Raw genomic sequence first — 13,304 nt, 5'->3', positions numbered from 1 at the left:
TTCAAGCGGAAAATCAAGAGAGAATGCACAACTAGCCTTGGTGACAAACAATCCTATGAGGTTTCACTGAAATCCCTCATCTGTTTTGATCATGATGCGGGGACAAAATTTTCTGAGGACGCACGGACGGAAGGACGAACGGACTGACAGACAGTGCGATTATTACATGCCGCCTTTGGGGACATTAGAATAATCAAGGGAGAATTAGTCTCGTTCAAATATTAGGAATTTGTTTACATATGTGCAGACAAATTGTCATTATTCCATGTCCAGACATTCGTATACTGCAGAAGTATTATTACTTGGTTGGACATGTTTTAACAAATAAAGCTTAGTTTAGGATTTTTAGGATTCGACCTACTTTAAAAATGTTTGTACTTTGTAATTATATGCATATACAGATTGTTGTCAGGTCAAGCCAAGTCTATTGACCTCTCAGGCACAATAGTAAAATGCCATTGGAAGGTGTGAGTATTTTGTCACTGCAGATCTTAGAAATACATGTATATAATTTGCTAGCTACATGAGCTACAAGCCATAATGATCAAAGTCTGTTTCATTGATGTATGTTAATGTGATAGAAATGTGGTCAACGAAATAAAAATCTAATATTATCAATGACCTAATCTAATATTATCTATGTTTTATAAATACTTAACACATGTGTCCTTTAAAGTGTTTTACAACAGTAATATGCAATAATAAATGAAGTGAGAATAAACTGTTAAATATACAACTGAATTAGTTATTTTGTTAGAAGTTACATCCCTACTAAACGCTGTCTTTTCACATTTTAGTGATCTGTTATAATGTGAGCCACCGACACTTCCGTGAAAGAGCCATCGGCCAAAGCAAACTTGTAAACGGTAGAAGTTTCTAAAGATATAAAAGAATAAGTTTGTTTTTCAAAAAACATCATTTTATATGCAATTTCAAAATGACGTTGCTAGAACATGAACCAAATATTACCGACCGAATCGTGGATGTTACACTGTGGCACTACACTCATCCCCTTTGGCCCAACACACACAAAAAATAGTTCATGTCTAGGTTTAACTAGTATATTAAGTAATCTACAGTCATTGCAGCCAATATTTGATTTATGTCACATTCTACAGAAGAATATAAAACATTTTCATCATATGGTATTTGTTACAAACTTAAACATATGACATACACACGGTCTTTTAGATATTTCACAAACGTTCAAATTTCAAAATAATAATAGGTATTATAATTTCATCATATCAAATCACGGCGACCGAAACGTGACATGTAGAATATTTGTCGTGGAAAACATTTTGAAAGGGAGTTGGCTGTAGTATTTTTCGATCCCAAGCGAAACAACTCGTACAAACACATCATTTAAAAAGATATAAGAATACCCATATCATTAACCACAAGAAATGAATCATATATCTTCCGCCCTTGACAGGATGTGAAATGATAGCGGACTTCAGTCTGACAAGAACGCTGGTAATAACTACACGTGCTGCACAACAGAAACAATATGTATAATAAAAAATTATTTATTCCGTGTCTGTGGATTTTGTTAATAGGTGAACAGTTTGAATATGTTATTATTGAATATGTTATTATTGGATATGTTATTATTGAGCTTATATAACAACGTGTATATCCGTAACGCAACACCACACTGGTCATAGCCATAGTATCAACCACAGCGGCGGTGAAGTATTCGTCGCAGAAGCGATGGATAAAAAATGGCCGTTTGCTGTTGTCGGTAAGTTTATAACAGAATTCTGCTTTATGTTTTAATGTTTTATGGAAAACACCTAATGAGACTGAACCCCATATATGTACTCTATCAACTTATTAAACGCACACGATGTAATTCATTGCCATTTATGCAAACACTTCTGTACAATTTGACGAGAGGACGCCATTTCTGCCGAATTTGGATAAAACACATACAAATGGTGTAAGACGACCCCATAATATAACGGCATCACATCGTATGGATGACACTTAGACAAGGCAACCATATTTTGGAACTTTTGGAAATTGTTATTGACAAAAAAAATGATTACAACGCAGACGGATGTGGATTTAATTGCAATGCAATGCGGTGGGCCCGATACCATTAATGTCTATTTTGAGGGTTTAACTTGACATAACGCACTTTTCAATTGAGTAAAAACATTTCCTAACTTTGACATCAATGAGACGGGTTTATTTCGTGTTTAAATACAAATAGATGTCCGAGTTCGCTTCCATTTTCCTTCCATTGAAAATTCCTTTGATTTGTATTATCATAGAATTCTCGTAAAGATTAACATTGAATACGAAGAACAATCTCAGTTTTGAATGTCACTGTGTTAAACTGAGAACACCAATTTATATAAATTTTATCTTTACAGCGGAAGTGTAATTTGAGGGAAGTTTTCTATCTATTACTTTTTGTTAACACCTGCCCGTGATATAGCTTTTTCTTTCTTTTTATTAAATTGTGACATTTATCGAAGAAAAAAATGGTTTTAAAATGGCAATTTTCTTTTATAGAATTTAAAGTACCTCTTATGATTTTTTTAAAAAAGGTATCAGAAATATTTTATGGAATAAAATGTTTTTTTAGAAAATGTGCAAAAAATAAACTGAAGGATAAACGATTTTTCAGACGTATGTAAATGTTATCTGCCCCTGAAATAACCCCAAATAAATATAAAAAAAAATTAAATTCACGTGCAGAAATTCTAATATCATACCAAGTTTAAAGAATATATATGAGCCCTGGCATGACATTCCCAACATAGTGGTCAAATGACGTAATCGTAGAAACGCGTTGTCAAAGTTCACGTCAATATTTCTTAATGATATGACGCACACTTTTTCAATCAGCGCTGTGCAGTTTTTAAACAGTGCGCGCATTCGTTGTTTTTGTTAAACCTACGTCTCATATTATATTCTTTTATACAAAGATCTACACGGCTGTCTTATTGAGACAATATAAAGTTTACGTAAACTACATCAATCCCGTCACAATCACTCTGACACTGTGCGCCATATGTTAAATAATAGCATTATCATTTTAACTATTCTAAAGCTATGCTATTTAAACATAAAAAATAAAATGTTTATAAATTAATCTACAGACATCAAGGGTCATACAAGTGTATAGACTTTTTGGTAAACATCTATCAAAATGCAGCCTGGTAACTTTGAACTCCTGACAAAACACTCGCTCAATTGTACTTTAGGTACCATAAGAAAGGGAATTTCAAGGAAAATTTTAAGCTGATAAAAATAATTTCATCTATTCAAACGACACTTGACATATTGTTCTTGAAACAGGAAACACTTTCAGGGCTAACTTACTTAAAACAATTAAACAATAATCACAATTATTCTTTTGGTTGTTATTTTAATTTCCAGTGTCAAGATGTTTTCCAAGTATTTCTCTGAACAATAGAAACATGTCGCGGCTGATTTAAATAAATTGGAATGAACACTTTTATGTCAATAGAATAAGGAAATTATCATGATTGTTTAATATAACAAACACTCCAAATAAAGTATTATTTAATTGAGAAACAATTGTTCTCTGTGAGTCAGACGCTTGAAGTTATTTAGATATCATCCTGCTTTATCCTGTTTTTTACTAGATGTTAAACTCGTTTGTTGAAATACCAGTTTCGGTTACAGGTAGCTCTGAGTATATGACGTCTTAAGTTGTTGAAAGAAGCGGGGAAATGGATGATAATAAAAATGGATTGATTCTGTCTAAATGAGCTACTCTCAGTAAAAGTAAAATTATTGAATATCTCTGTGTTTATAATATTGCACGTTTGTTACGCCGCTTTTCATTGGATAATCGGGACGTTTATATGGTTTTATATAAACGACTGCTGTCAATATATGAAGAAATGTCACTTTGTTCTCTAAAAAAATGCTTACTGTATTATAAATTCATATAAATTTTTCTAGCAGGTTATATGACCGTATATAAACGTTGTTTGCAATATAACCGTTTATAATAAGTTATTTAACCTGTCAAAAATCTTTTTAATTAAATATATAAATAAATTTGTTATTATGCTTGTACGTGTATGTGAAATCAGAATCTTTATAACGAATAATATAAACGTCAAGATTATCCAATGAAAAGCGACGTGTTTTATAAGAGATTAAATTTATATACTAGCATATAACATGTCAAAAATCTTTATAACTAATAATATTGTTGCGTCCCGTGTAGACGCTCTTAATAACTGTCGTTTATGTGAGGCCGCTTTGCTATGTAATATGTTTTGGTACTTTGTATTAATAAATGTCTGATGTATAATAACTTAGACTCGAAACCTTGTTATTTCTCTTATGCAATAAGTATGAGAATTTACACCACAGGCACAGATATATGATATATCATAGGCATTATTTATAAAGGTCTACTTATGCTCGCCACTCAAACACATGCAGACAGAAAACGACCAAAGACAAATGCTTATCAATAAATCACATACATTGTATATATAAATTGGTTTATGCAATTCCCTGCGCATCGGTAAATTTCCTTTCGGTGGTGCATCAAGGTCAGATGTCTTGACTCCTAGTTTCCGCCAGGATTGTTTCTCCATCAGTCCGGGTTGTTGATCTTTAAAGGAAATATAAAGATAAAGGGCACTTTATATGTTCTTACTTAACTGCACATTTTAACATGAATGGTGCATTTTTCAACAAGAATCAAATCAAAAGCGATATCTGTTCACATACAAAAATACTTCAGTAATAAAACTAAATCTTTCGATTGAAAGGTGCGTTATATGTCAAGTTTACCGCTTAAAATTGAAATAATGGTATCGGGTCCCCGCACTGCTTTGCAACCGAATCCACGGCCGTCTGCGTTGTAATCATTTTTTGTTTTACAATTTCAAAATATTCAAAAATATGGTTGTTTTGTGTAAGTATTAAGTTGTTTTGTGTAAGTATTATTCATACGATGCTATGCCGTTGTATTTAGGGGTCGTTTTGCACACATTTGTATGTGTTTTAACCACTATTCGGCAAAAGTGGCGTCCCCTCGTCAAACTGTACAGAAGTGTTTCCATAAATGGCAATTAATTGCATGGTGTGCGTATGATAAGTTGGAAGAGTACATATGTTGGCTCCAGTCTCACTATGTGTTTCCCGTAAAGCGTTAAAACTTAAAGAAAATTCAGTCATAAACTTACCGACAAAAGCAAACGCCCAATTTTTATCCATCGCTTCTGCGATGAATACTCAACCGCCGCTGCGATGGACCCACCGTTTCTGTGAAATCTATGGCCAGTGTGAACACGGCAACTATATGGACCATAATTATTTTTAATTATCATTGAAAGAACTGGTCTACTGTATATGACTATTTTGACATAATGTTTCAAATCGCATTCACAAATATTTCAGGAAATTTGGTTTTCAATATCACACGTTAGAGGGTACGTCCACTTTGTCGAGATTCTATTGCTACATTATTGTTATATAATATAATGTTCTATGTAATAGAAAGAGCATCGAAACACGAGGCTATCTGATTTGTAATATATCCAAAAACAGTGATTTTATCGCTAAATAAAAATCACTGTTTGGAGGTCGGATGCTAGGGATTATATCACTTTCGGTCCTTCTATGTTCAATAGGAAAAATGCGGGTCGTGTTAGAATGTAGAATAAGGGACGGTTCGAGTTCAGATGCGTTGGAATATCACGGTGATTAATTACAAAGCACTTGAACGATAAACCGTGCATTGTTATACTATAATACAAGAAAAATTTATATCTATTTGCATTCTAATATAGATCTATGCTAGTATAAAAATAGGCTTAACTACATCGAGCGTAGAAGTAATTTTCCTGACATAATTTTGTTAATTGACGTAATTTATGACGTTATTTGAGTTTTTTATTTCCTGTGCATATATCTTGTAAAGCACTTGACTGGCCTATCTGTTGGATAGGGAAATAGTGCGAATCATGTTAAAATGTTTCATATATCATGTTTATTATGGCATTTTTCATACAATTATTATATATAAAATATTTAACCTTCACACAGCGGCAGTAGAACTATCATTAACGACAACAATAATACCGTCTAAGACACTATCGGTAACACAGTCATTGACAGATTCACCAGTAACACCGGCAACGACAACATCGGTAAAACAGTCATTGGCATCATCAATGTCAGTAACAAGAACAACACCGGCAAATACAACATCGGTAAAACAGACATTGACACCATCAATGTCAGTAACAACAACAACATCGGCAAATACAACATCGATGACACGGACATTGGCACCATCAACAGTAACAACAACAACAGCGGTAACGACAGCCTTGGTAACACAGACATTGGCATCATCAACAGTAATAACAACAAGACCGGCAACGACAACATCGGTAACACAGACATTGGCACCATCAACAGTAACAACTATGTTGCCAACTTCAACATTAAGTACAAATGAAACGAAATCTGCCGGGAATCCAGGAAATTCCGCATCAATTATATATGCAGGTTTGCTTCTTATAAAATATTCAGATTATTTGTAGGCTTAATCAACTAATATGATAGCCATGATGTTATATTAATTAAAAATAATTGTCATTTCGTGAAAACTATCCATGTTTCTTGTGCAATCCAATTACATTGTGCTATATGCAGAAATTGCAACGAGTTAACATGCCATAACATCATTAATAGTGCCCATGTTAATTTATTGTTTCATATTTCATTGATTACGTAGTTGACGACGTACAGCTTACACGTGAGCTGTGAGCTGTATAAGTTGACTGTAACACTGTATTAAATAATTATTATCACAGATCAGATCCTTAACTCAAATGTCAAGTTCACACTTGTATATTGTAAGGATCTGACATTCTAGCATTATTCTGAAATGTACTTACAACAGAACTTTTAATGAAATCCAAGTGACATTGTGAAATCCTATAGCTCCATAATTTGTTGACTTCTACAATAACAAGATTCACTTACCTGATTGATCTGAAGGAACACTGTATTAACACTTATTGACTTTGCAATTTAAGCTGATAAAATTGTTAAACTTACCTTATATATATAGCAGATAACTGATTTTCTCTTTACATTTTTGTGTAGCAGACGTCGAATGCCAGACATCTTTGAAATCTGTCACTTCATATTTTATATTGAAGATTTCTTATTGTTAATATCAATTTCAGTCAAATTCAATTCAAGAACCTAATTTATGTAAAGTTTATGATTGATTAAGGTCAGAAATCCTTAAATATTCACTACATGTTTCTGTATATTAATGATTTTCGTATGTAGATTTTATATGAGATTTCAATATGGCCGCCATTGAAATCCAAGATTTCAGATTCAGAAATCCGGCCGTCTGTCCATTGGAGGATTTCCGGATTTCTGTTGTTTCATTGGTGGATTTCAAACATCGAACCTTATAAAAGTCGGAATCCAACCAATGTTGTCACTTCGGTCTTGACCTCCAAGTAATGCAAATAAAGTTTTAAAACCGCCAAAGTTCAAATACAGTAAACATCTTACAAACGACATTGTTATCCAAACTTGTAAGTTGGTATGTATTTATATCCAGTATTATTGACTCACTAGACACTGTTGTTGCCGAAATACTTGTTATAAACTTAGAAAACTTTAAAAGAATTGTATTTATTTTCCCCATCCTGACATACGTTTACAATATCCAAAGTCATGATATGAAATTTTATAATAAAAAAGTGTCCGGTCCGCAACTCTGCCAATCCTGTATGGATTACTATGCATAAGATTTTGAACATTAGTATGACGTGCCAAGCTCAAGAATCAGGTCCTACACTTTTAGATTCAATGATATGTTTTTTTTGTAAGTGCACTTATTGACTTGTTCGGTCAAAATTCAGTCATTCCTGGACGGATTTGAATTTGTTTATGCATAAATGTGTTGGATATGATGATGGCAACGTGTTGCACGCCTAGCTCAAAGGTCTAGGTCACACTTGTATTCCAAAGTCATGATATTTTCAAAAAAATATACTGATGTTATTCATTCATGAATGGTGTTTAAAATGTCAAATCCATATCAGATCACATGCATTTCATTAAACATACGCAATCATTTTTGTTTTCTGCGGTGTCCTTTTAGGAACATTATTTCGTAATAAAGATATCTTTATCATAAGTCAAGTCTGTTATCTGCCATATTATTGATACCTATGTTTCTTTGACACGTATATGTTTTTCGATTAAATTAAATTCATTCTATAAGACGAATCATGTGATTTTTAGTGATTTTATGTTTCATTCCGTGATACAAATAAATAAACTAATGAAACATGCATGTAAATTTAGCTATTCTAGTAAATTTAAAACTTCAAACATCCTCTCAGTTTTTACATAAACCGTCTGTCAACGGCTTTTGCTATATGAGCAGCTTGTATTCAACGCGTAACTTAGGGGGAATTAGGTCAAAATTTTAAGAAAAAAGCTATTGAAATCATGTTTCTAATAACATAAAAACCACTTATTGTATAATTTACGAGTCAATTGTTGCTTACTAAAATAAAGAAATAATCGTTATCAAGTTAGAGAGTGGTGGTGGTGTTGGTAGTTTTTCACTCCAGATCACAGCATTAAGCCACATTGGATTTACCAGAGCTCAGTTCAGCCAACGCATCGTTCCTGTGCAGGCTGTCAAGCAATTTACCAGTACTAGTTGGCCTCACTTTTGAAAGGAACTGATAACTTCTGTACATGCAAGAGCAGAGGTACAGTGCGAATGACCGTAGAAAGGATTCCATGACCAATCACAACGAAAGTGACCTGCGCCGTCCGGGAATCGAACCTGGGTCGCCGTATTCATAATCCAACACTCTAGCTATTGAGCTAACAGAACGGCTCAAGTTAGAGACTAAGGCATTTCGAGTAAAATAAAACAAAGTAAAACATCGTATTAAACCTATCGATGACAGCGAAAAGGTTAACTTAAAGTCATATTTATCCACCGCTTCTGCAACGAATGTTCATCGCCACTGAACCCACCTTTTCTGAGAAAGCTATCGGTTTTATGAAGACCTTAAAAGACAATGTCGCTGTGCTTGCGTGACAAAATATCAGCAAGTTATTGGTGTACGTATATCAAACTTCATGGAACTGGTTGTTTCGCTACACCTTCGGCTTCGCTCGCAATGAATTCCATAAAATTTGATATATGACCAATAACTTACAAATATTTGCCGTTCAGCTTAGATTACCTCATACATGAATAAATGTTTGCAGTATTGCTAAAATTTTACGTCGTGTGTATTAGTTAAATTTAACGCAAACATGTTGTAATTTTAGAGGTCAAATTTCCACGGACAAATAGTTTGTTTGATTTTTGTTTTGTTTGCTTTAAGATGTTCTGTTACTTTACATATGAATTGCATGATGAAATATTGAACGATTTACGGTATGGTTTTAGGAAAGTTATAAGTAATATTGATTGCATTTTTACTTTATCAATAAGATAATAAAACATGAAGTCATGTATCATTTATTGATTCCAGGATCTGTTTTGATATGTAATATAGAAATGGAATCTGTCTTAAATTAATTGAACCAGATGTATCATATAAAGCTATAATAATGTTACGAAGTAGATGATTATAATTGTGTGAAATCTTTGTAAGAGCAAATGATTGCCTGTCAGATAATTTTGAGAGTTATTTGGGCTTAAACAAGGGGAACTTCTTTCATCTCTGTTATTTATTTTCTTCGGAAATGATATGCGCTAACATTTACAAGTAGATAATGTTGATACATTTTCATTAGATGATTTACAAATATATTTTTTGCCATTCTTTGCAGATGATACAGTTTTATTTTCTTGTTCTAAGGGAGGATTGCAATACCTCTTTAATAAACTGCATACATAATGTAAGAAGTGGGGTATTGTGAAAACGCTATGTTTTTTTAAACCTGGTAATAGACGTCATGAAAATGTAGAAGTTTTTTACAACAATGTTTTGACGACAGGTTTTGTTATTTCAGGTATGTCTTTCCTTCAGTGCATGACTTCATACTACGTTGCTATGGCAATCAATCAATGGAATACAAGACAATAGAAACCCTAATACAGTGAAATATGGCAGCTACAAATGTGTTCAACATTCAATTACAGCATTGATTATTTTCTAATATAAAAATCACGGTAATTTTTTGGAATCTGCGTGGCGTGGGAAACTAAAGCTAAACAAAGTCCGGATAATATTTTCTTTTACAACTGGATAAAGTGTAGTAGAGAAAGACCCATACAAAAATGGAGAGAAAAAAAGATAATAGTTTTCGTAAAGTGAAACCGTGTGTTTGCACTGGCAAAAGTCTCAACGCGGTTTCTTTGGCAAAAATACTTATTCTTCCCAAAAAAAATTAAATGTACGTTTTTCACTTAAATAAGAGGGCTCTTCATTTTATTCCATAAAATGATGAAACATGAAAGGAAATATGTTGTTTAAAAAATTGGTCTTATTAGGTTTCTGCCCCTCAGATCATAAAAAGTCACGTGGTTAAAGTACTGTGATACTGCTATGATATAAAATGCAGTTTATTATACATAAGCATAATAATAAACATATGGTAAACAAGTTGTTATTCTTTCATAAGTTTTACATTTAAAGATCAATTTGTTTGTTTTTTAAACCTAGAGGTTTGTTTTCTAACCTTTGCTATGTCAGCTGTCTGCTTTAAAAGCTGCCCTGCAGCTGGATAAAAAGACTGGATGTATTATACAAATACTTTAAACGGTCATTTTAGTCACCAATTGCCAGTATCAATTGTTGTGAAAATATTGTTTGATTCAGCAATACTATTGAAAGTCTTGTTTTTTTTATATGAGATTTGGACAATTTGGTGGTTTTCTTATACTTATTATCATTTATTTGTGATATTTCATCGGAGGTAATGCCAACATATCGTAGTACTATATGTAGAGACATTCAAAAAAGGAAATTAACATGTGACATCACAATTACAATATCAATTACATACTTATTACATTGTACAATTAACGTATTATTATTTGTACGCATGTTGTTTTTTTTACCTGCCTATGTTCTTTTGCATTTATGCTATAAACATTGTAAATGTTTAATGCAAATTAATTATTGAACTTACATAACGAGCATTTTCTTTCCAACCACAATTATTTATTTTTATCTAGCTGTAGGAGTTATACAGATAAAACAGCATTTCTGTAGAGGTACAGAGTGTTGTGCAGTGGAAAAACAGAGAAATTCTTAAACGAAAAAATACTGAATAAATATGGATGCTATTTACTTTTAAAATAATCTGAAAAGACTATATGTGAAATTTCAAATATGGTAAAGTTACAAATAGTTAATGTTTCAATAACAGATGTTAAATTTATAAATATGTTACCGGAAGATTAAATATGGCTTTTCCTCTTTGTCCAATCAATTGTCCTAAAAGTTTTGTTATATATAGGTGATAAAGCTGTCTGAACTTAATAAGTTGTCCAGGTGATGATTGTTGTTATAAATTTCATGTTGCTATGTTACATTATTTTGTATTAAAACCTGATTGGTCATTTTGTTATTTAAGAAACAAAGCTGTTAAAATTCTATTGGTCAGTGTAAAACGAAACCATTTTTAGAAATATTGTAAAGTTGGAAAATTTGGACAGTAAGATTTGGGATTTCCAAGTGCTAACATTGTGGCTTTCCATTAGAAATATTTAAAACTGTTTTTTAATATCTATTGGTTAATGTAAGGATAATCTGTGCATATTTTATATATTGTTTGTGGTATTCCACTAAGAAAGGTACATTAAATTATAAAACGGAACATTGTGTTGTGATTCAACCCACCTTAAGTAGAACTGTAAATTAAGAGCAAGATGAGAGTATGACTCTACAAGTTTTAATTTATTTTTATAGTATTGTAATTAAAGAACTTACTATGATGTTCATACTGTTTTACAATTAAACGTTACTGAACATGTTGTACGATGAGATGGCTTATTATTGATGTGCCACGGCTGTATTCTGAAAGTGCACTGAATATTTCCAGTGTGCCCATACCACGTGATTTTGGCGAAATCTTTGGTAATACACCAAGCAGAAATAGCAAAAGATAAAACGCTCGAACTCACGTAAATCCTTTATTTCTTTATGAAATATGACCAAAATGAAACCGAGGCTAAGAAAAATGTTGTATATCGTAAGTGTATGGTTATTATTTTTTAAAACAGACCGACTGTTTTGCCCGAAAAACAGAAAAACTATTTTTGTACAGTAGTACGTAATTTTTTCCCGTTTTCAGGCCAAAATGTCCATCCATCACCATACACGTATGTTGTGTATCATACAACAGAATTTAAAGATTTGAATTTGCTGTATTACCAAAAATACGTCAAAGTCACCTGGTATGAACACACTGTATGATTATTATGTGACAGTGGTTGGGCGTAGGAACAGACAGAGTCCATACTCTCAGTGCCTGAAAGGGCGGATGTACCCTAGGCATTGTAAAGCAAGGAAACTGACAAAAGATCTTTAAGTGAATCTTTGACATAACTATCCTTGACAGTAACACTTTTTCAGTGTCCATGTCTTTTCCAAAGTCTATGACAAGTTTTCCGATTAGCTATAATTGTTGCCGGTCCAGAACGAAAAGAATGTAAACCGTATTTAGTATGATCTAACCCTAATTCAGTTAAAATTTTCTTGAAAATTTTCATTGTTCTTATGTTAGACTTTGGTTTATTTGATGGTTTTCTTTGAATGTTTACACAACTCCACATGCCTCAATATATGCATATGTTCGTCAGAAGTGCTAAGAATCTTGCAGTTTGTAAATAGCTGTCTAAAAGAGCAACTGGACAAGAATATTTTCCTGTTTTTGCTATTATATATGGAGCATGTTGTTAATATCTGTATACATCAGTTTTTGACATTTCGATATAAATTGAACGATATGCATAAAAAAATCTACATTAGATCGTTTTATATTCAAAGGTTCACTTATTCTTAAAGAAACTTTCATAACATAGCACACATAATGTAACTATTCTTAAATTTCCCAAAGAACATTTCTCAAAAGCAATTTCGTGTTGGTTTATACAGAATTTATTTTAGTTCGATTGTGTAGGAAGACACACTTTCGAATCCGTTCCTGGAACCAACCAGTACTGAGCAATGAATGTAAAGTTTCTTGCTCAAGGAAACAACGACTTGCCCCTGACAGGGGTTTGAACCCATGCGGAAATTTCGTGTTATATCGTGCACAAATAATTCTATAGTTAAAAT

The 13,304-nt window shown here is 32.6% G+C and overlaps 1 protein-coding gene across 1 annotated transcript; it reads left to right on the top strand.

The window, feature by feature from the left end:
- Window positions 1–1,305: 1,305 nt before the first annotated feature.
- Window positions 1,306–11,841, top strand: LOC132757809 (integumentary mucin C.1-like). Its single transcript, XM_060749220.1, has 3 exons — window positions 1,306–1,559; window positions 6,052–6,519; window positions 10,030–11,841. Exons 1-3 carry the CDS (start codon window positions 1,511–1,513, stop codon window positions 10,101–10,103), a joined length of 591 nt encoding a protein of 196 aa, XP_060605203.1. The 5' UTR covers window positions 1,306–1,510; the 3' UTR covers window positions 10,104–11,841.
- Window positions 11,842–13,304: the final 1,463 nt, after the last annotated feature.

The sequence above is a fragment of the Ruditapes philippinarum genome, unplaced genomic scaffold, assembly GCF_026571515.1.
Source record: "Ruditapes philippinarum isolate M1 unplaced genomic scaffold, ASM2657151v2 ctg252_1_1_1_1, whole genome shotgun sequence".
Classification (NCBI taxonomy): Eukaryota; Metazoa; Mollusca; class Bivalvia; order Venerida; family Veneridae; genus Ruditapes; species Ruditapes philippinarum.
Note: the sequence above shows the minus strand (reverse complement) of the source record. Positions and strands in the feature narration are given on the sequence as shown.